General features: G+C 41.6%; 1 protein-coding gene across 1 annotated transcript in view; it reads left to right on the top strand.

The window, feature by feature from the left end:
• TMEM255B (transmembrane protein 255B) overlaps window positions 1-22,817 on the top strand; it is a 67,428-nt gene that overhangs the window by 27,946 nt on the left and 16,665 nt on the right. Inside the window, exon 4 of the mRNA XM_030234677.2 lies at window positions 766-855. Coding sequence (XP_030090537.1) covers window positions 766-855 — 90 coding nt within the window. The remainder of the gene's footprint in view (window positions 1-765; window positions 856-22,817) is intronic.

Genomic DNA, 22,817 nt, shown 5'->3' with positions numbered 1-22,817 from the left:
TGTGGTCCAGCAATGCATCATGTGCAGTCCTGTTGAGAGAGAATTGCTCTACCTTCATTAATGAATGAAGCACTTTGGGAGGTAGAACAAGGTCTGAAGTTATGGCTAGTAGGTTGATGAAGACATTGTGCTGTCTGTGCTGCAGCTGGGACACTCACTGATCTCTGCTGTGCTCTGCTCTCTCCACTCTGAGACAAAGGGCCAGGCTGGAAACCCCAGCAAGAGTGGGGGCCAAGGCAGCACACCCCAGCCCTTCCACAGGTACCAGTCCTCTGAATCTCTGATTTTGTTGTGGCATAAGCTATTTGGGATGATAAAAGATTTCTGATCATTAGAAAGGCTAGTTATTAACTTACTACAGCTGCCTTTATCTATTGATGTGAAATACTATCCTGTAGTAAAGCTCCAAAGATTTATGTTAGCCAATAGGAAGATGACTTTTTACCATGTCCCTGTTGGGGCACTGCTGTTTTATTAAGTAAGTTGATTTGGAAGAAATCACCATTGAATTTAACTCTTGCAGCTGACCTAATTTTCTCTTGAAAGATTTAAACTTTTCTAGTAGGCTTGATGGTCTGTCAACTCAGCATCAAGAATTTCTGCCTTTTTACTAGTGTATGACTGTCATCCTGATCTAAATTCACTGATCTAAAGTGAATTACAGCAGCAGGAACCATCGTTTCAGAATACTAGAAAAACTAGTGTAAATGTTTTACTTAAGGAATTATACTGAAAAGATTGCTCAATCTGTTTGTCTCTTCTCAGTTGGTGGCCTCCATTGTGTTTATCAGCTTTGGTGTTGTAGCAGCCTTCTGTTGCGCAATAGTTGACGGAGTGTTCGCAGCACGACACATAGTAAGTACAGTGATTTTGTCATCTTTCAATTTTGATTATTTAGGCCATTTCTAGCAGGAAAGTATTTTCTTTTGGTTTATGCTTAGAAGTATGTTAGGGTTTTTGATAGTTCTTGGTGGAGATTCTAAATAAAAAGCTGATATAAAATGATGTCATGCAAGGCATGCTAAAAGGTAGATCTCCTTAGAAAAGGAATGCACCCTTTTCTAAGGGTGATGAGCACCATCACTGGATGGGATTTGAATATGCTAGTTTATATGTTAGAAATGTGTTGTTTGCTGTTCTATTTTTTGTGATAGAATACGTAAAAATCAGCCTAAACCCTAACTTTTAATTGAGATTTGATTTCCAAAATCATCAGGAAATAAGTAGTCATATGTGTTAACAGACATTAGAGGTCAGATGTAGTATGCTAAATAACACAGCATGATAGTATATGAGCCTCTCTTTGCTATGAAATACCATGAGTCTGCTCATCTTTCTGCTTATGTTCATTGAGGGGCAGCATAACTCCACTTGGATCAGTGAGAACCTATTGAATTTCTGTTAGCAAATACCTCAGAATAATTAGGCTTTAGATCACCTGGAGCATAAAGTTATAAACTGATTTATATTTTACTGGTACTGAAGATGGCTTTAAACCAAATGTGGGTTTCAGAGCTTCATATGCATTGCACAAGACAAAAGAAATCTGTTGGTGTAAACAGCTGAGGTGTGCAATGTGAGCATGGAAAAATGTTCTGGATTGTAGTCATGTTTTGTGGTATACAGACCCTGCATGATGTCAAAGTGGCCTGCTTTTTCTTGTATTTACCCTGTAGCTGGTCTGGATGATGCCTGGTTTAAATGTCTCTGATTAGCAAAGGCCCAGGGAGCCTTTCCATGGGAGCTGCTTAAAAGAGGAGCAGAGCAAATTCCTATTCAGATTCCCTGCTCCAGAGAATTCAGTGGTTGTGCCCTGGAAAACCAGTGACCCTTGTTGAAATTTTGGACCTGTCCTGGAGAGGCTGAGGCAACTGGGGTTGTTTAGTCTGGAGAAGCAGAGGTTATTTATCTGAAAGGAAGTTACAGGGAGGTGAAGGTCAGTCTCTTCTGCTATGGCCCACTTGTAAGTTTGAGAAGAACTGGCCTTCACTTGAGCCAGGGGAGGTTCAGATTGGATACTGAGAGAGTAGTTAAGCATTGGAGGAAGTTGCCCAGGAAGATGGCAGAGTCACCATTTCTGGAAGTCCACAAAGGCATCTGGATGTGTCACTTAGGAATATGGTGTAAGGGCAATTTAGGGTTAATGGTTGGGCTGTATGATCCTGAAGGTATCTTCCAACCTTGAGGACTCTGTGATTCTGTAATTTCCCAGGAACCTGACTTATTTTTGTCCTGCTTTAATGTGATCCTTAAGAAATGTTCAGATGGCACTTGTGTAGTCTTACATGTTGTAACTGCAGTGCAGCTGTGCAGTCACAGCGCCCCAGTGCTGAGGGTAGACACATTCTCTGAGGTGAGGTCCTGTGTCAGGGGACAGTGTGTGCTCGGTCTCAGGTACAGACACAGCCGTTGCACCTCACACCTTTCTAGGTGTTTTCAGTAGGAGAACACCAAGGCAAAAAGTCATTGCACCCACCCAGGAAAAAAGCATCTTACAGTCTGGAGTGCAGTTCTGTATCTGGTCAAGTCAGTGACTGGATATGACTGCATTTCCTGTGCAGAGCTGGAGGTTGGAATAGGCTGGTCACCATCCATCCATTCCCAGGAGTGCTGGAGATGTACAGCCCAGTGACATGAGCCTGCTTCAGTCACATCATGACAGGCTTCATGGAAATCCATGACCAATTGCTTACATTTGGGCTTAGTTCTGTTTGTCACATCTGTATCTTGCTGTCTCCTTCACATATGACAGAGCAAAAAAATACTAAGTAGCACCATTTGTTGGAAAACTAATTTGCATTTCAGCATGATCACACTCACTTCAACTCATTCTCCTCTGTCTAATAAGGAACTTGGTAGGATCAGGTGAAGTAAAGGTGTACATTACCAAGTTTCTCTGACTAACACACCTGGGAAGGTCTGTAGGGATAAGCAGTGTAAGTGTGCTCCCAATTTAATTTACAGGAATGGTGGGGCCTTATCAGAAGAACATGTGCCATGCAAACTACGGTGTCACTGCCAGTGTGTTACATCCTCTTTGCATCACAACTCATTTCCTTCAGGAAGAGCAGCAGCACCACATTCAGTCTGCTCCCTACAGGCAGTACCAGCTTTTTTCAGACCTGGGTTGTGCTGTTGCCATTTTGTCCACTGCCTTTGGGGCGCAACTGCTGAAGAGTTGGAGTAAACTCTCCTCCAGTCAGGGAAAGGACAAATTCCAGCCATGTCAGAGCAGGTGCCTGTACTAAAGCCATCAACTTTTTGTGAGAAATGGTAACTGAAGCCAAGCAGTCTTCAGACTGATTACAAATACAACATCATTCATATCAGTTTGGGATAAGAAATGTGTTCCCCTTTTTTGTTTTATTTTTAGCTTCATTTGAGCTGGAAAGGATGTGAAGAGGACAAATCACATAATTGCATATTTTTCTTAGTATGTGCCTGCAGTGGAATGGAGGCAATTATTGTCGCACATTTTCTCCTGCTTTTATAAAACTCTGAATAGAATAATAAAATAGTTTTCTCTGTTTTATTTCCTTCCCAAGAAGGCATGAAATTGAAAATAATTCTTCTAGGAAATGGATATATTTCAGAAAAGAGATGCTTAAATTCTTTAAGACTTACTTTGCTTTATAGAAAGCTCTGGATCACACCATTTATAAAATTAAAAACACTGAAGGAAACGTAGCTTAATTTAAAACAGCAGTAGCTTATTTAAGAGATAATGCAGATATAATTCACTTTAAAAAGAAAAAACAATCAAACCAGAATCAAGAAAAATAAATCAAAGTTGAAATTAAAGTGCAGTGATGTTATTTCAGAAAAATATGGTGATTAAAGGAATTTATGTGCATTTGTGTTTGCTTGAGACATTTTGTTATTTAGCACATGAGAACAGTCCAGTTTCTCTGTTTGAGATCATTCAACAACCTCCTCCTACCACATAGGGAGATGCCCTGTCCCAATACAGGTACCTGTTCTCTGCAGTAGCTATGACCTCCTATTCATGGCTGCAAGCCTTGACCATTGCCACATGATCTTTAGCTTTGCAGTTGTGCTCCAGGTGGAACCTAAAATAGCCAAAAAAAGAAATCCAGGTATGAAGTGAAGAAATTGCCTTTTCCAACGGAGTTTATTCTGTAATTCTGTGAAGGAAAAGCTGGGTGCTCTGGAAGGCAGAGTTGCTTGTCCATTGTGACATCTAAAATGCACACCAAACCAAGCAGTGTTAAGTTGTTCCTCTCCTCTTCTGCAAAGCCACTTCTGTGTAACAGTGAGTTAATTTAATTTTCAGCTGACCTAGTTTCTTCCTCTTGATAGTGATGGCTTAAGGAATTAATTAAAAAAGAATATGTCATCAGGTGCTAAGCCCTGAAATGAACCTGAGAACGAACTTAGCTGAACTAGAGGATACTGAAATATTCCTAGATTCAGATCTTCACCCATATGGTGTAAGTGCAGCTTGTGGACTGCTGAAGTACATCAGCTGGGTAATTACCTACCGGTTTGGGAGTTTAGAAATTAAACTTGAAACATTTGCTTTCTCTTTATATATGTTAACTCAAAATACTGTTTGATAAGATGAGTATTATGTAAACTCACTTTCTGTGAAGCACAGAGACAAGGCAATGGGAAAATGGAGTCTTTGATCTGGGGGATGCTCATACAGATTGAGCTCTGGTAGAACTCCAAAGCTGCTGTATTAAGCAATGTAAAGTTGGCAGCCCCGACCTAGTAAACAAATAGCTACATTATAAACATGTTCTATGTGATGAAGATCTGCTGATTTCTGTGTTAAGAGTGGTTCCCTGGCAGAGACCCTTGCCCAGCAGTTACTGTGGGCTCCCAGCAGTGGCTGAGGGCTCCCAGCAGTGGCTGTGGGCTCCCAGCAGTGGCTGAGGGCTCCCAGCAGTGGCTGAGGGCTCCCAGCAGTGGCTGAGGGCTCCCAGCAGTGGCTGAGGGCTCCCAGCAGTGGCTCAGGGTTCCCAGCCATGGCTGAGGGTTCCCAGCAGTGACTGTGGGCTCCCAGCAGTGGCTGTGGGCTCCGAGCAGTGGCCTCCACGCTCCCAGCAGTGGCCTCCACGCTCCCAGCAGTGGCTGAGAATTCCCAGCAGTGGCTGTGGGCTCCCAGCAGTGGCTGAGGGCTCCCAGCAGTGGCTGTGGACTCCCAGCAGTGGCCTCCATGCTCCCAGCAGTGGCTGTGGGCTCCCAGCAGTGGCTGAGGGCTCCCAGCAGTGGCTGAGGGCTCCCAGCAGTGGCCTCCATGCTCCCAGCAGTGGCCTCCATGCTCCCAGCAGTGGCTGAGGGCTCCCAGCAGTGGCTGTGGGCTCCCAGCAGTGGCTGAGGGCTCCCAGCAGTGGCTGAGGGCTCCCAGCAGTGGCTGTGTGCTCCCAGCAGTGGCTGAAGGTTCCCAGCCATGGCTGAGGGTTCCCAGCAGTGGCTGAGGGCTCCCAGCAGTGGCTGAGGGCTCCCAGCAGTGATTGTGGGCTCCCAGCAGTGGCTGAGGGTTCCCAGCAGTGGCTGAAGGTTCCCAGCCATGGCTGAGGGCTCCCAGCAGTGGCTCAGGGTTCCCAGCAGTGGCCTCCAGTCTCCCAGCTGCTCCCCAAGGCCTGGGCCCGAGGATGCTGGTGCTGCTGCATGTGTGCCCTCAGGAGCCGGCAGCCACAGGCAGTGGTTGCACATGCTGTGACAGAGGATGTCAATCCCCTTCCCATCTCTGGAGCTTCTCATGCAGGTTACAGACACTCAGGCAAGGACAGCAGCAGGGGTGACTGGCAGCTTTGCTGGCCACTGCTGCATTTTACTACAGCATGGCTTCATATGCCCATGGCACATAACAGAGGCCACACTGCAGGCCAGATCCTCTAAAAAGCCAGTTGAGATTGTTCTGAGCAAGCCTGTTGGCCTTCCCATTGAAGAAAAAACCAAATAGTTTTATTCCATGTCTAACACAACTCAAAGAATAATTTCTCACTGGAATTAAATTAGGTAGATTCTCTGGAGAACAACACTAAATGCATTTTGTGTTCTCTGTGTTGCCACATGGGACAAAATTACACCTAATTACTTTTAATTCTGTTTCCATCCTGTATGACTCATTAATGTAATAGCATGGCATAGCATACACCATAAAAAGCATCAAAAGCAGCACGTCCAGCAGGTCAGGAGAGGTGATCTGCCCCTCTGCTCTGCTCAGGTGAGACCCTGACTGGAGTGCTGCATTCAGCTGTGGAATCCTCATCAGCAGAGAAAGGACATGGATCCATTGGAGCAAGTCCAGAGAAAAGCAACAAAGATGATCAGAGAGATGGAGCACCATGCCTATGAAGACAGGCTGAGATAGCTGAGGTTGTATAGCCTGGAGAGGAGAAGGCTCCATGGAAACCAGACTGGTGCCATCCAGTACCTAAAGGGGCCTACAAGAAAGATAGGGACAAAATTTTTAGCAGGGCCTGTTGTGATAGGACAAGATTTTAAACTAAAAGAGGGTCGATTTAGGTTAGATATAAGGAAGAAGTTTTTTACAATGAGGGTGGTAAAACACTGAAACAGGTTGCACAGAGAGGTGGTAGGTGCTCCATCCCTGGAAACATTCAAGGTCAGGTTGGACAAGACTCTGAGCAGCCTGGTCGGGCTGAAGATGGTCATTGCTATTAGATGGGCTTTAAAGGTCTCTTCCTACCCAAACTATTCTGTGATTCTCTGAAAGGCTTTGCAATTGTATTTTTCTTTTAGCAGAGTAAGTACTAAACATTTTTAACTGAAAACTAGCACTAGTTCAGTAGTGATTTTTATGTTGATGGTCCACCAAGCATTGTTTCATTGTGAACTTCCTAAATACAGAGTACTTAAGTTTGCAACCAGTACATTTTGATGCCAATGGTCAACTATCCCATAGTATTAATTCTAGTATTAGACCTTGCATCTGACACTGAAGCACAGATTGCATTCATAGAGCACCAGCCATTTACAGGGTGGGATTAATTCTTTTTTATGAGCTTAGTTCAAGGGTTGGAGCAAAGGAGGATTCTTGAAACCAGCTTAAGCCCATCTGCCAAGAGGTCTCTTTTGTGCTGCAAGACAACCCCATTCACACATCCAAATGCAGCTGACTATACTTTAAATCAAAGGGCAAATACTTTGAAAAAGAATTTTCCTGGAGGGTATGAAGAGCTTGGAGCCTGTTGTACTATCATTTATGTTCCCTTTACTCAGATATATTTTCCCTATGAAGTACATTACAGCTTGGGAGTGCCCAGTCCTGTGAAAGGTAAATTACTTCAGAGGTGCATAAGCCAAAAGCCTCACAACAGAATTCAAAAAGACATCTCGTAGAAGAGAAGGTACTGACATCACAGAAGAGTTTCAGACCACCCCCACAAGCCATTTTGAAGCCAGATCTGAACTAGACATATAATGCTAAGCTGTGTTGGTGTGAGCAATGTGGTGGGACTGCGTGGAGTTTGGTCTCTGCCTTTTATTTGGCAATACAGAAATAGCCTGGGACCACTGCTAGATTACTGAATCCAGCTCTGGTGTTTCTTGTTGCTTTGCCAAAGACGTGATTGACTTGGAAAGAGTTTGGAGGAGAAAAATCTGAAATCTGAAGTGGTAGCTTTTAGAAAAAGTACTCAGAAGTCTGAATTTGTTTTATTTAACATAGAAGAATAGAATTTATTTAACATTGACAGGTGAATTGATCATGGCCTTTCTAAGGTATCTGTGTAGTCAAAAGTTTTCTGATAGCAGAGGGCTTTTAGTCTCTGACACAAAAACAAAAGAAATGTAGTGAGTTGAAGTCAATGCTATAGAGATTCAAACCATGGAACAGACATGGTTTTGACAGTAATGAATTATGGAAGCAGCTTTGTCAAGGTAATGGATAATTCTCCATCACTGAAATATCTAAATCCCAAACTTCTTTTTGTGTAATCTTATGAAGCATATCCAGAGGTTATGAACTTGAAGCATATGTATTGGGATGAAATTATTTAGGCTTTGTTATTCAGGAGGTCATTCTAGAGCAGGGTCTTCAAGGAAGGTTCCTGTGAACTATTTTTATAGTTAGGTAGAAACTCTATTACCTCTTGTAAAACCTGTCAGTATGGTGCCAGCACCTGTTCTCTGCTGGAAAATGTTAAGGATTTGATAGATTAAAAACACTTGAAAACTATTTATCAAGATTTCTGATATAGATTTGCTGGTCTTCAAATCAACAGAGGAAATGCAATCTTTAACATGAACATAACTTAAAAACTATCTCTACTAAAACCACTCTTCCTCATGTACTGGATAACATACAAGACAACTCAATGATGAATACATTCAATATATTAATATGAGTACATATATATTGCATATATTGGATGCATCCAGGGATTTGTCAGCAAAACTGCCATCTTGCTAATATTTTCTGGTCTAGAACACAGATTTAGGGGTTTGTACCCACAAATCTGCAATCTGATATTCCTTTGTTTCCAGACTGGTAAGTATTATGTATACAGCCCAAATATACTGACATTACAGAGGAGCTGGTAGTATGCATTATGGTTGCCAGATATTTTGCAGTAAGAAAAATAATGGCAATTTTTTTTTTTTTGAGAACCTCTTATGATTCCCCCTTGAGTTTGCAGAGCCTCTCACACTGGCAGGGACAAAGCTTTTTTTTTTTTTTTAATCCCTGAAATTCCTTTCAGGTTTAGCCAAATTGCAAATTCTTTAAAATCCTTTTTTCCCCTTTCCTGCTGTGACTTGTTCTCCTGAGGGAAAAGGGCTGGTATTATGCCAACCAAACAGAAATGTCTAAACCATTAGCAGCACACACACTGTGTTTGGATACCAAAGAGGAATTCACTTGTTGATAAGAAGGGACAAGAGGGGTTCAAGGTCCTTTCCCATCTGCCCCACTGTAGAACAAATGCCTTCACTGCTGACAAAACCAAGGGATTGGTCCAGGATTCTGAAGCCCCCTGACAAAAACGATGGTCCATTGGCTTCTCTCTTTGAGATGTAACAGCCCAAACTGAGATCTCTCATTAATGGTATTGCTTTGGTCATTCAAACTGCAGCAAGGCAGCTTTGGGGGAAGAGTTCTGTGAAGAAGCAGTAAGACCATCTTACTGTAATTACATGCAATAGGGAGGGAGGAAGACTGTTCTTTTATTTTAAATTGGGAGTTTGTACTGTGGGAAAATGTTAAGGTAATGACCCATGCATTTGAATATTTGAAAGCTAATGGTTAAATGCCACTACCATTTAACTGCATGATCCTGTTGCACAGAGACCACAATGTCAGTGTACAACTGGGCAGAATTTTTAGTGCATTGGGGTTGTAGCAAATCTGGCATTTCCAATCTCTTAGGCACTGAAAATTAAATTATTTTATTTTAGCTTTGCTTCTAGTGTACTTAGAAAGGCATGAATTCCATTGAGTATGTTGTAAATCAGCTCCAGAAATAAGGAAATAGGATAGGGAAATTCTATACATTTTACTGATATTAATAATCATATTATTAATGCAAGAAATAATATGAGAAAGTGAGAAGGATTTGATCCACATTTAAAATTACACTGGTATTTTAGTTCTCACAGATTATAGCCTTCTGCATTTGTACTTAGATATTGGCTTCTGCATCTGTGTGGCTTCTATACACCCAAAAACCAGGTGGACAGAGGAACTTGTTCAGCAGCTTGGGTCAGGGGAGATTAACTTTCTACTTCCATCTTTACTTTGTGACTTTGCAAAGCATTGGCCATGATGGAATTTATGCAAAGTGTACAAAGCAAGTTAATTACACTTTAATCCTCAGAAAGGTGGGTGACTGGGGCAAAGGGCCTGCAGTCTGTTCTGAAAAGCATATTCTGCCTCACTCTGATGGACTGCTAGCAGAAGATAATTTCCTTTATTGTTTCCTATTCTCAGAAATGGTTCTAGACTAACAACAGATGTTTCTTTTTTATGAAAAAAAATCAAAGCTTCTACACAGACATTTAGAGGGACTGAAAATAACCACGTGCAGACTTCAGATTTTGCTTCAGAAGCAAAAATACTTCATAGTTTTTTCATCATTTCTCAAAGGTAAAACACTCTTTTCAGTTGCCGAGTGCAGAAACTAGTGGAGTTAAAAAAAAAAAAGAAAAAAGAAAATAGTAAAGTTTATTCTCATGGATCTGAAGTCCTTAAATTCTACTAGAGTTAAAATTAAGGGTGTAACGAAGGGTGTTTCAGTATGCTGCAATATGCCCTAGTAAAAGGTTTTATTTGCTTCACCTTTAAGAAGAAACCATGATTAGTTTAAATAATCATATCATAGAACAGGAATTTCTCTCTCTGTGGGTGGATGATTATTCAATTGCATATATTGTCCATGGAAAGTATGTTCCCAGGTATTCAACAAAGTTTTGATTTATGATTATTTATGGCTCTGTTAAGAGCTTTTTAAAAGGTGTTGCATCACCGCTGCTACATTATGGAACTTCACACATGTAATATACTTAAATAGTCTTTTATGATGAATTCCAAGAAGACAACAACTTAAGAAATTTTTTTTTACTAATCTGCCTAGAGTTTTCTTGTATGGCTCAGAGCAGTTCTCTCCACATTCCCAGCCATCAGCATATCCAGTGACTTCTTCGCCTCAGGAGCACTGAGTGCCATGTATTTCAACATTTCTAAGATCTTCTGAGATGCATGTGAGCTTTAAAATGACAAGCCAGTGGAGATGGGAAAAATTGTACCTGAGCAGTCCGGGCATTCATGAACCATTTCACTAATTGTTTAGACTATTTTACTTTTAAAACTCATGTCTTTTCATTCCTCTTGAGATTTCTCTCATGGACTTTTTCCTCTCTTACATTTTGGGTCCCAGTCCTGCAGTTCCTCCCATTTAGATGAGGCCTGTCAGCCTGGCTGACAAGTGGCAGTGGGGGTCTCCCTGTTACAGGAATGATAGGGACCTTTCATGGCAAATTCCTGGGTATAAACACCTGCTTTCTGGCTGTTTTCTGCTCAATACCTAACATGAAAATGCCATGCATAAAGTTGTTATTACATAAATTAAATTATAGTAGGGATATGTTGTGCAATGCCCTGAAAATTAAAACCAACACAAAACCAATGTTTATTAAGCCTCCAGCATTTTATTTGTAGATGTAGATATTCAATATATTTATATATTGCTCAATTAGGTGTATTTAGTGCAGCCTCTTTTCCTTCCCTTTGCTATAAAACAAATACAAAAGAGAATTATAAATTAAATCCCTGTACATTTCAGTCAGCAGGATATTCAGTATTTCAGGTGCCTAAAGGCTAATGTCTTCCAAAATGACACTTCTTGCAGTAGTATACTTAGAGATTTATATGAGATTAGTGCAGTTGGTTAAATCATGGTGCTCATAATGCCAAGGTTGCAGGTTTGATCCCTGTTTGGGATCATTCTATTCACTTAAGAGTTGGACTTGATGATCCTTGTGGGTCCCTTCCAAGTCAGAATATTCTGTGGTTCAGTGATTTCTTCCATATTCTGATAGCATTAAGGCTATAGGAAGGAGAGGGAGCAGTTTTTCATGTATTTGAGTCACATTACCAGAAAGAGAATAAACAGTTCTTGCATTCTTGTGGAAACGTTAATTACTCACACGGCACAACATCATTACAATCAAGTCAGAGCAATCAGTTCATATAACAAACCCTATAATCAAAGTAATGTAATCAATGGAAGTAATCAACTATAATAAGCAATTAAATACCTAACTGCATCAAGCAATAACTAAAATTACAGCCTTGAATAGTATCAGCTAATTGCATCATTAGAAACTTGTGTAAAAGCCAGTGGTAAGTCTAAGTTTTTAACTACACAACATAGCTATTGCAGGTGTTATGGGAAGGTCTATAGCTTCATCCTGAGAGACACTGGCTAGCAAGACTTGACTAAAGAAAAGCAGAACCAGGCTTGGATTTGCTGTATTAAGTAGGAATAGGCTTCCTCACTGGACCCTTGGGTGGCCTTATCCGCAGAGCAGCCAGAGCAGCAGCCCCAAAGCAGACATGCAACGTGTCATTCAGCAGCTCTGCACACACATCTTTCCTTCCTACCACAACATAAGCCTGCTCAGCCAAAGGCACTGCAGGCACTGATCCTCCTCCTTGGGAATCTGCAGGGGAGTCAGCTCCCATTTCTTTTGTCTCTTCCTCTACACTCCATCTGCTTGTGAAGGCTGACAGGCCTTTCCTCCCACCTTCGTGCCATGGAGAGTGTGGCCAAAAGTAATGGGAAAAAATCACCTGTTTGAAGAGGTCTTAACCTCTCCTAATAGATCTGTATCCATCTGAGAACAGACCTGTCAGTCCACATCAGGAAGTATTCTGTCTGTGCCCATTGTCCAACAATGGGGCAGCTCCAGCATCTGGAGGCTTTTCCTTTGACTGTAGCAGTACTACAAGAGCACAAACCTCACCAAAATAAAGAAGAGTAAGACTAAGGCTACCACTGCAAAATATAAATTAAAAAAAATCAGTGAGGAAATACAAAGTGAGACAGAAGCATATTTGCGTGGTTTTCAGCCATGACAGTTTACAAGTATTCTGAATATTTACTGGTTTGAAAGACCTGAAATGAATATGTGCTGCTACCTAATATTAAGAGAAGAGGATTCAGTAGGATCCAGTCTTTCAGATTAAATAGAAATTCTAAAAAGAACCCCTGGAAATGTGAAGTAAATCTGGTTTGTGACAGTAAAGTTTTAAGCCCCACCAGCTGCCTTTCCTATTTTCAGCACTGAAGTTGGGTTGTTTCAGCATAGCAGACAAAATAGGCAGGGTCTCTAGGCTGGAGTGCTGCATTTCTGGAAGAAGATTAGCTCTTAAATTCATGCAGGGCAGATGTAGAAGTGCAAGAAGGGTAAGTGCTGTCTGCAGTCTGCAGCGGAATTGCTCTCAGGGCGTGACCTCACCCAAATAATGTAACCAGATACCCTGGCGGCTGCCTCTGAAGTGCTTGAACAACCCTGGGGATGTATTATTTGCACCAGGGGATCACTAAAGTGCTGTAGTTACAGTAGCAGTATGGCTCGGACAAAGCATGTCTCTGTCTCACTGCCTTGCTTTGAAGCATTTGATCAACTGAACGTTTGGGAGCCCTTAACTCCTAAGGCATGGGCAATATGTGTAGAAACTGAATTAACACACACTAGCTATGTCTGCAGCTTAGGTAAAAAAAACACTTGAAAACCTAATTCGAGGGCTTAAAGTTTCTTCATATACTTTCCTAATTTTTGTATACATTTTGGAAAAAAAAAAGAAAACCAAAAAAATTGAAAACATTCTACTCCTGCCAGTCACGTCCATTGCAGCCCTTGGCAGTGGCATGACCTTAGAGCTGGGCTGCTGCACTCACACAGGGCTGTGGGAGTCCAGAAATGGCTCACTTTTTTTTAAGCATTCTCCCTTCCAAATCCCACCCAGCATGCACTGTGCACACCCTGACAGCCTAGGACTTCCCATGTCAATAGTCAATGTGATGGTATCGAGAGAGCAAAACATCAGAAAAAGTAGGGACCAATCACTAGTATCACAGAGGAGGAAAACAGCTGAAATGAAAAAATGGAAAGGCCTGGAGGCTCACTTGATGAAGTGAAACTGAACTGACACATTTGGATTCAAAAGCTGATTATGACCTTGGTGACTATGTTAATAATTCCAGAAAAAACTGTCTTAGTGCATGGTCAAAGGGTGAAATAGGAAGGGATTATTGTAGAATGGTAGAATAATTTACGTTGGAAAAGGCCTTTAAGATGATCAAGTTCAATGTAAGCTGAACACTGCCTAATCCAGTAGTACCTTTAATTTTTTACCATAACTGTATTTTCCCAACTTCTTTAATTAAAAAAAAAAGTTTGTTTGTTTTTGATCTACAATTTCTGTCTTTCAATCACCTCTCCATGATGTCCATAACTTTATTTTCTAGCACCTGGACTTCCTTTCAGGGTCACAGTGGTTTTTAAACCTGAGGTTTTATAGCAACCACAGCATTCCAGATAGCTGCCAGCCAAATGCTTAGAGCCAATTTATTATGTGGGTTTAATTTCTTTGTGAATAAGAGAGGTGGAGATGCAATGGCAGCCTGTTCAGAATCCCTGGAACTGACTGAAAGAGCGTATCCTGGCAGAGGGCAGGAGCTGATGCCTGGCATTCCCATAAGAGCTCTCCCAGCTATTGAAGGGAGGGAAGAGAAGCCCACTGAGCCCCATGGTGGTGGTGGGCAGCCCAGGACACTGGCCTGTCCAAGGAGGCATTTCCTATGGGAGCACATGATCTGTCCTGCCCAGAGGCTCCTGGCTCACACTGAACAGTGACCCCTCTCTTCCTCTCTGCCCAGCTGCTGTCTGAAATAGAATGGTTTGAAAATAATGGTATTAGTTACAGAAATAAATTTTAGTGATGCATGTGAGGAATACTATGTTAATAACTATATGTAAACAAATAGTTTACAAAGCAAACTGTATGTAACTATATGTATGCAAAAAATTTATATCTCATGAATTATGACTAAGGCATTCTGTTGGACTACCAGATAGTTAAAGATTCTTTAACAACACAAGAGAAGATATAGGTCTTTAGGAAACTAGCAGTTTTTAAATTGTTATTTTAATTAGTCTTCTGGCAGTTGATGTGGGTTCAATAATTGGAAATATGGACTTGGAGATTTCAGAGGGTATTTTTCTTCTTTTTCCACAAAACAGTGAAATACTGCAAGATAAATAGTTTTCTGAAATGAAAGACATTTCTGCTTCAGAAATTACAAACTGAAAACTGAATTGCAGGTTTATCTGCCAATGAATAAAAGCCCAAAACACTTTTCAAAAAAACCCACCCTTTTTTCTGATTCTAGAGGGGAATGGTCATGTGCTCTATGTGGGAGTCACAAGACTCGGGAGCAAACTGAGCTTTAAAATGTTTTGTTCTTCAAAGCTGACACCCCCTCACTGCAGTGTTGATGATACTGGCCTTGGACTCAGAAGTTCCTAACACCAAACTGGCCAGAACCAATATGGAAACTGTTCATATTTTTTTTTTAATTGATATATTTCGTTTGTTTGTGATTGAAAGCAATTTTTGTATTAATCACTCCTGTGAATCCCTAGGATTTTCTAGCAGTCTTCCTCAGGAGAAACCCTTCTCATTGGGAATGCTGTTGAAAAAGATGGAGAAATAGCCCTTGGTCAGAGGGAGACAGGAATTACAAAAGACCTGTAGCATTTCCTCTCATTGTTTGTACAGGGTAGGATCCAACCAACTTTAGCTTGGGCCCCCAGATAGAGATCCTGTCTGCCTGCTTTCCCAGGCTCCTAATATGTTGGCCCCTTCTTTTAGGAGCTTCTTTATCTTTGGTCTGAAAGCTCTCCGGTATGTATGCTCCCATGTGCCATGTGCTGTCAGCCAGTGTGGGGCAGACACAGATACCTGTGCTCCATCTAGCTCCCCAGAGAAGCATCAAAGCTAATTACTAATAACTTCTATTTGTTCATATTTGCATGCCTGTTTTGAGAACGTTAGCAGAGAGTGTGATCTTGAAGGGAATGATAATCTCCAGAACACCCAGCTAGCTGTTGGCACAAGGTTGAGCTGGCACTGAAGGGTGATGTTCAGTTTGTTTTTAGGATTAAACTTGAAAAATCTTGGCAGCTATCCCTCTCCTATTCATTGCTAGGTTTGCTGTAGATGAAAACAACTGAAAACAGAGAATTAAAACTTGACGCTAATGAGACACTGAAAACATTATTCTGGGTTTGGACTCCTCAATTTTGTCTATATTCATCTCTTTTATGTGACCAGGATGGTTCCTTGCTCCCCAGGCCAACTGGCATGGTGAAACCCACGTCCTCACTCTCAAAGTCTCTTGGAATGTAAATGGCAATGTCCAAATTACTTACTGGGAATGGTTCTTGGCCCATACTAATTTACAAACCATGCCCAGAAAATATTTTGGAAGAGAGATAGTTTGCCCAGGCCAAAGCCATCACCAGCACAGTTCTAACAATTTAATGGGCTTGATGCTTGAATTTCAGCCCTGGGAACATTCCCTGGCACTGATCAATCTACACCTCTCTTGATGCAACTGTGGAAGCTAAGACTAAATAAATACTGTAATTGGAAAAAATTAGCCTTCACTGTATAATTATTTCAACAAATTATTAGCCTTGTTTTGTAAAGTATGGCATACATTTCAGTCAATGCAGTTTAAGCTATGTCTCCATTTTTCTGAAAGAGCTTACACATAAGGGAGATGGAATTTTCCCTATGTTATCCAAAATATATCTGTTCTCCAAGGAAACAAAAACTGGCGTAGAAAAAGCTTTTTTTCATACCTTATCCTAGAGCCCTTCAACCTCTCCACAGGCATTTTATCAAATCCACCAAAGATACTGTTAAAAGAATACTTTTCTTACACAAAAAATGTACTACTGCAATGCTCCCACCATCAAAGACAATGCGGGGTTTCTATTGTATGCCCTTAAAATAAAGCAATCAGCCAAACCATAACCCACTATATTTGGACCATATCTTCTCTTCCTTGGCATAAAGCCTTCCCTCTTGCCTGTCTGTCACTCTCAGGTTTTAATTCACATACTAGAAAACTACTGAAATAAAAAACTCGAGAAGAGGGAAAGCTACAGTTTGCCTTGTAGGGTTCCAGGCTGAGTAGTTCTGATTTGTCTGAAATTAAAGGGAAGTACTGGGTATCCTGAATTTTGGGGGGTTTTCTGACACATCTGAAAATTTTCTAAACTTAGCTTGATGGCATTCTGACTGTACCTTTCTGGTATACACAAACACACTGAAACATAGTTAGCTAAGAAATCATCTTTTCCAGTGCTCCGAAGGATTGAATAAAATCTGTCCATTTTTCTTTTGCACCAATAAATAAACAAACCCAAGAATACAACAACATTTTTATAGAGAATTCTTCCTCTCTTTACTAGGCTACATATTTTGTCCTCTGTATGTATCAGCAGAGCTTTAACCAACAGAACTTTCCCACCTGCCCATTTCCACTTAAAGGGACTTACTCAAAGAAGCAGAGAAAGGGAATACATTATGTATTATATATTAATATTATACATTAGTGGGAGGTATTGCATAGCTCTGTCTCAGTAATAGTGGTTGAGGAAGCTCTTGGTATCAAATGATACTAAATTACTTAAAAAGAATATTGTTGCTATATACTTTAAAGTTACTCTAAATAGATGAAATACATACACACACATATATATTATTTTAAAGTAGCTCTATCTCAACCACTATTGCTATAAGCAGTAGAATCAGGAAGAATCAAGGATTGGTAGGTATATACTATATTCATACACAATCTGTTATGAGCAATGTGAAGCATTTTAAGACCAGTCTGTCAGGAATAGTTTTATAGCTTTAAAGTATGTCTCATTTACCTTTGGTAATAGACACTCCTATAAAGTCCAGCCAGGTGCTCATGTGGTGTGACATACTGTTGGAGAACTTCTAAGCACTTTTTATTATCCATGTGGTGCCTTATTCATATAAACACCTTAGTAGATAGATAGACTACAGCACCTCTGTAATATGAAAATGGAAGCTTTTACTAGTGCAACGTTTTGACATCCCCAGTGTACCTTTACTTAAAAGCTGTGTGTTTTAGGTGTTAAATTCTGTAGGTGTCTGGACAAGGTCAATGTTTTCTTTGTTATTTTTGTACTCTTGATCATCACTCATTTATTTCATTGCACTTAGAGATGCATTTAGAGAATGGACTGAATGCAGGAGACTGGCTGTACTAGTGCAGCAGGCTTGCTGTTCAAAATTAAGTGCGTGAAGGAACGTACTCATTTGCCATGATTGTGCATGCAAATGCAATAACTGTATTCACTGTGGTTGCTTCCAAGTCACAGCTCTGACCTTTTTGCTGCACAGCAATATCAAGCCATAATAGCTGGTATGGATTAATCAATCACCTCTTTTCTCAGAGAACAGTGCTTCTTCCAGTCACAAGCACACCTGGATGAAAAGTGTGCTTGTCTTCTCCGTTGAAGACCAAACTAATTAACAGACCAATTTATTTTTTATGAGGAAGAAAGTGTAACAGGTAGAAAAACTGTGTAAGCCAAGAGATCAGGTCCAAAAATGAGGATCTTCCTGTACTTGATGGAGGCAGATTAGACAGCTCTTTCACTGCCTTTAATAACATATAGAGGTGTCTGAGGGGTGTATCTTAGCATTCAGGGTCAGATAGCCTCATAGTGTGATGTGGTGGAGTCACTCATGAGCAACCTGTAGTAAGATGTGAATGCCCTGAAGGTAAGGCCAGGGAGCACCTGTTTCCAGGTGCTGAACTCATAACCTATGATAATTTGAGAGAACTCGTTAGTCTGCTCATAGCCTAACATAGACTCTGACACTCTTCACAGAATCAGAGTTGCTGAGACTGGGCAGAAGCTCTGGAGATTTCTAATCCAACCACCTGTGCTTAGAGCAGTGTCAGCTAGCACAGGTGGCTCAGAACTGCATCTAGTTTGAGTATCTCCAAGGATGGAGACTCCATAACCACTCTGGGAAACTTGTTACAGTATTTAATCACCCACAGAATAAAAAAGGTTTCTTCTTATGCTTAAATGGGATTTCCCATATTTCACTTTGTGCCCACTGCATCTTGTCATTTTTCTGGACATTGCTGAGAAAAATGTGGCTCCATCTTCTTCACTTCCCCATCAAGTATTGATCGATATTGATAAGGTACCTTAAGGAACCTTCTCTTGTCTAGGCTGAACAGTCCCAGCTCTGCTTCTCTTGTGACAGATATTCCAGTCTGTTAATTCACAGGCCATGTCTGTGGTGTCTCTCATACTGCGGAGCCCAGCACCTTACCCAGTATTCCAGACGTGTCTCACCAGTGTTAAGAAGAAGGATCACCTTCCTGGGCTTGCTGGTGGTGCTCTTTGTAATGCAGTCATGAACACTGCTGGCTTTTCTTGCCACAAGGACACATTGCTGGCTCTTGTTTAACTTGCTACCCACCAGGACCCTCTGTAAAGCTGCTTTCCAGACAGTCAGGCCCGACTCTTTTCTGGTGCATTATTCCTCCCTGGGTGAAGAATTTGACATTTTCCTGTACTGAACTTGTTGAGGTTTCTGTGGGCCATTTCTCCAGCCCAGGTCTCTCTGAATAATGACACTGTCCTGTGGTGTTTCAGCCACTCATCTCAGTTTTGTATCATCTGCCAGCTAGCAGAGGCTGCCCTCTACCCATCACCCAGTTCAGTAATTGAGATGCTACACAATATTATCCTAGCATTAACCCCTGGAGTAGACAACTATTAAGTCACCTCCATCTGGACTTCATGTCACTGCTCCCAGCACTATGGCCTCAGAAGTTCTGCCAGCTTTCAGTCCAACTCACTCTCCAGTCCAGCTCAACCTCTCCACTGTCACTCTCCAGTTATTTAGCCCTTTAGCCCTTATTTAATCAGCTTATCTGTGAGAGTGAGAGACTGACGGAGGGATTAGTGAAGATAAAGGTCCAGAAGCAGGTGAGCAAGAAGCTCCACTCATCCACCAAGCCAGTCACATCCTTGTAGACGGTCAATAGGTGGTTCAGACAGGACTCTCCCTTTGTAAATCCATGCTGACTACTCCAAATCACCCTCATGTCCTTGAGATGTTTGGAAATTGTTTCCAAGATTATTTGCTCCATCCCTTCCCATCAGTGTGTAGTTCCCTTGATTGTCTTTCTTGTCATCCTTGAAGACAGGATGTATCTCCCAGTCTGCTTACATGTTCTCTAAACTGATCCCCCTTTAGCAAGGGTAATTCTTTCTTGTACTAGATTTTCCCACTGGTCTCCACTGTAGACCAAGGCAAAGAAGGCACTGAATACTTTGATTTTTACCATGTCTTTGTACTTTGTTGCCTGCCTTATTCAGTAATGTGCGCATATTTTCCTGATTTCTCTTTTCTGCAAATACACCCAATAGAAGCCCTTCTTCCTGCCCTTTGCAACCCTTGCTGGACTGAATTCCAGGAGAGCTTTGGCTTTCCCAATCCCATCTGTGCATGCTCATATAATTTTTCTCTTTTCTTCCCTGGTGATTTCCCCTTTATTGAGCTGCTCGTGGACTTCCTTTTTATGCGCGAGTTACTTCTGGAACTCTTTGTTTATTCACACAGGCTCTGTGCTGCCTTTGCTTGATTTCCTGCTAGATGGGATGAACTGTTTCTCAATTTGGAGGAGATGAACCTTGACTATCAACCCACTTTCATGGGGCTTGTTGCTTTCCAGGACTGTATCCCATAGGAGCCTTCCAAACATATCACTGAATAAGCCAAAGTCTCCTTTCTTCAAGTCCAGAGTTGGAGTCCTGCTCTATCCTCTCCAGATTCTGAACTACAACAAAACATTAGGGGCAAGGCTGCCCTTGACCTTCACATCCCTGAGCAATCTTTCCCTGTTTGTGACTATGAAGTCTAGTAGAGCTCCTCTTCTTGCCAGCTCCTTGTTCTGGCAGATGAACTGCAATTCACTTAGACCTCCCAACCAGACCTGTCCCTGGAAGTCATGGCTAAAGGCTAATGCTTTCCCAGGACTGTGGAAGAATGTTGACCTAGTTCAAGACATGGCATGCTGTTCGTGTGGTATTTGCTTTTCCTCTAGAGAAGAAGAGTTACTAAAGCTTTTTTTCCTTACGCTTGTGTAGTATAAATAAATATTTTTGGATGCAGGAAGCTAACCTTTCTCTAACCCTTGAGAGTTGGTGTCCAAACTTGCTTAAGTTTGCTGGAGTAATCAGGAAGGCAAACAAGCTGATGGAGAAGCCTTATTCATTGATCTCTCTGCATTCCTGCCTGGCTCTGCATTTTAACTAATTATGTATTTTGGATCAGCAGATTTATACAGTTCACACTTCATTATCCAACAAGCAAAGAATACTCTGTTTGTGAGATGAAGTAGTGCAGATCTTTATGCAAAATCTGGATTATTCCTGGATGGATTTTAAAGCTTTAAAATGCAGTGTAAGTTAATCAGCGAAGATTTCTGCTAACAACTTAAATAGTCCTTTGCTTGTAAGTTGGCATGGAATGAGGGGATGGCAGATAGTGGATTTGCATCTTCTGTCTCGGATCTGGTCTGACTGACTTACTGAGGAGCAATGAGCACTTGAGTGCTTCCACAGGATTGCAGAATCACAGAATCACTAGGTTGGAAGAGACCTTCAAGATCCTAGAGTCCAACCCATGCCCTAAACACCTTAGCTGAACCATGGTACAAAGTGCCACATCCAGTCTTCTTTTAAACACATCCAGGGATCATGATTCCACCACCTCTGGGCACACAGTTCCAGTGCTTTATCATTCTTTCCATAAAAGACTTTTTCCTAATATCCAACCTGTATTTCCCTTGGCGCAGCTTAAGGCTGTGTCCTCTCATTCTGTCAGCTGCTGCCTGGAGAAAGAGACCAACCCCACCTGACTACAGCCACCTTTCAGGGAGTTGTAGAGAGTGATAAGGTCACCTCTGAGTCTCCTTTTCTGCCAGCTAAACACCCCCAGCTCCCTCAGGTGTTCCTCACAGGGCTTGTGTTCCAAGCCCCTCACCAGCCTTGCTGCTCTCCTCTGGATGCACTCAAGTGTCTCAATGTCCTTCCCAAACTGAGGGGCCAGAACTGGACACAGCACTCAAAGTGTGGCCTCACCAGTGCCCAGTACAGGGGAAGAATGACCTCCCTGCTCCTGCTGGCCCCACTATTCCTGATGCAGGCCAGATGCCTTTGGCCTTCTTGGCCATCAGGGCTCACTGCTGGCTCATGTTCAGCCAGCTGTCAGTACCCCCAGGTCCTTTTCCACCTGGGCACTGTCCAGCCACACCCTCCCCAGCCTATAACATTGCAGGGGGTTATTGTGGCCAAAATGCAGGACTTGGCACTTGGACTTATTAAACTTCATCCTATTGGACTCTGCCCATCCATCCAACCATTCCAGGTCTCTCTGCAGAGCCCTTCTACCTTCCAACAGATCGACACATGCTCCCAGCTCTTCATGCTTTTGAAGGCACAGATCAGGACTAGATAAGTGATGGAAGGTTTGGAAGGTTGAAAAAGGTCTTTCTTTTTTTTTTTTTTCTTTTTTGCAAACATAAGAAATTCCAAGACTGCTTTGGGATAGAGATTGGATCACAGAGGATTCAAGCTGTCAAATCCTCCCAAAACAAATATGGTCTAGTCCTGAAACTGATGGAGGTATGCACCCTCCAGGCTTCAAAGTGGCTGTTTGCCAAGGTCAGAAGCACACATTTTCCATCTGGCCAAGGATATTTCATTGTGTTCTTCCTTTATATCAGTTTGTGGGAACTGTTACAAGCAAAATATGAAATACGAGCAGTGAATGGATCTTATGCAACTGCATAAATGGAAAATAAGGCAAAACCAAACAATGTAAATTGCTTTCTATTTATGCCTTATTTTCTTAATTATTCTTTGTTTTACTTCTGGGGTTTGAAGTGTGTGTTTTAAGTGGAATACTCAAATGATTAGCTATTTTACTTTGTTCTCACCATGGACATTGTTGAAATTCTTTAAAAAGAAAGTCCAGTATCTTGAAAACAACCTGCAAAATAAATCTTGGTTCTTAGGTAAGAAACTGCACCAGGAAAAAGAATGACTGGACCATTGTCAGAGCAGTACTATTTGACATTGAGCGTGGTTAAATGATATCAAGTGGTTAAATGCCAGAGGTGATGTCTTTTAGAGAAAAATAGATGATACTCACATATCTTAGAGGTGGAATAAGGATGGAA

Source organism: Serinus canaria, chromosome 1 (assembly GCF_022539315.1).
Source record: "Serinus canaria isolate serCan28SL12 chromosome 1, serCan2020, whole genome shotgun sequence".
NCBI lineage: Eukaryota > Metazoa > Chordata > Aves > Passeriformes > Fringillidae > Serinus > Serinus canaria.
This window is presented reverse-complemented; position numbering and strand designations above follow the sequence as displayed.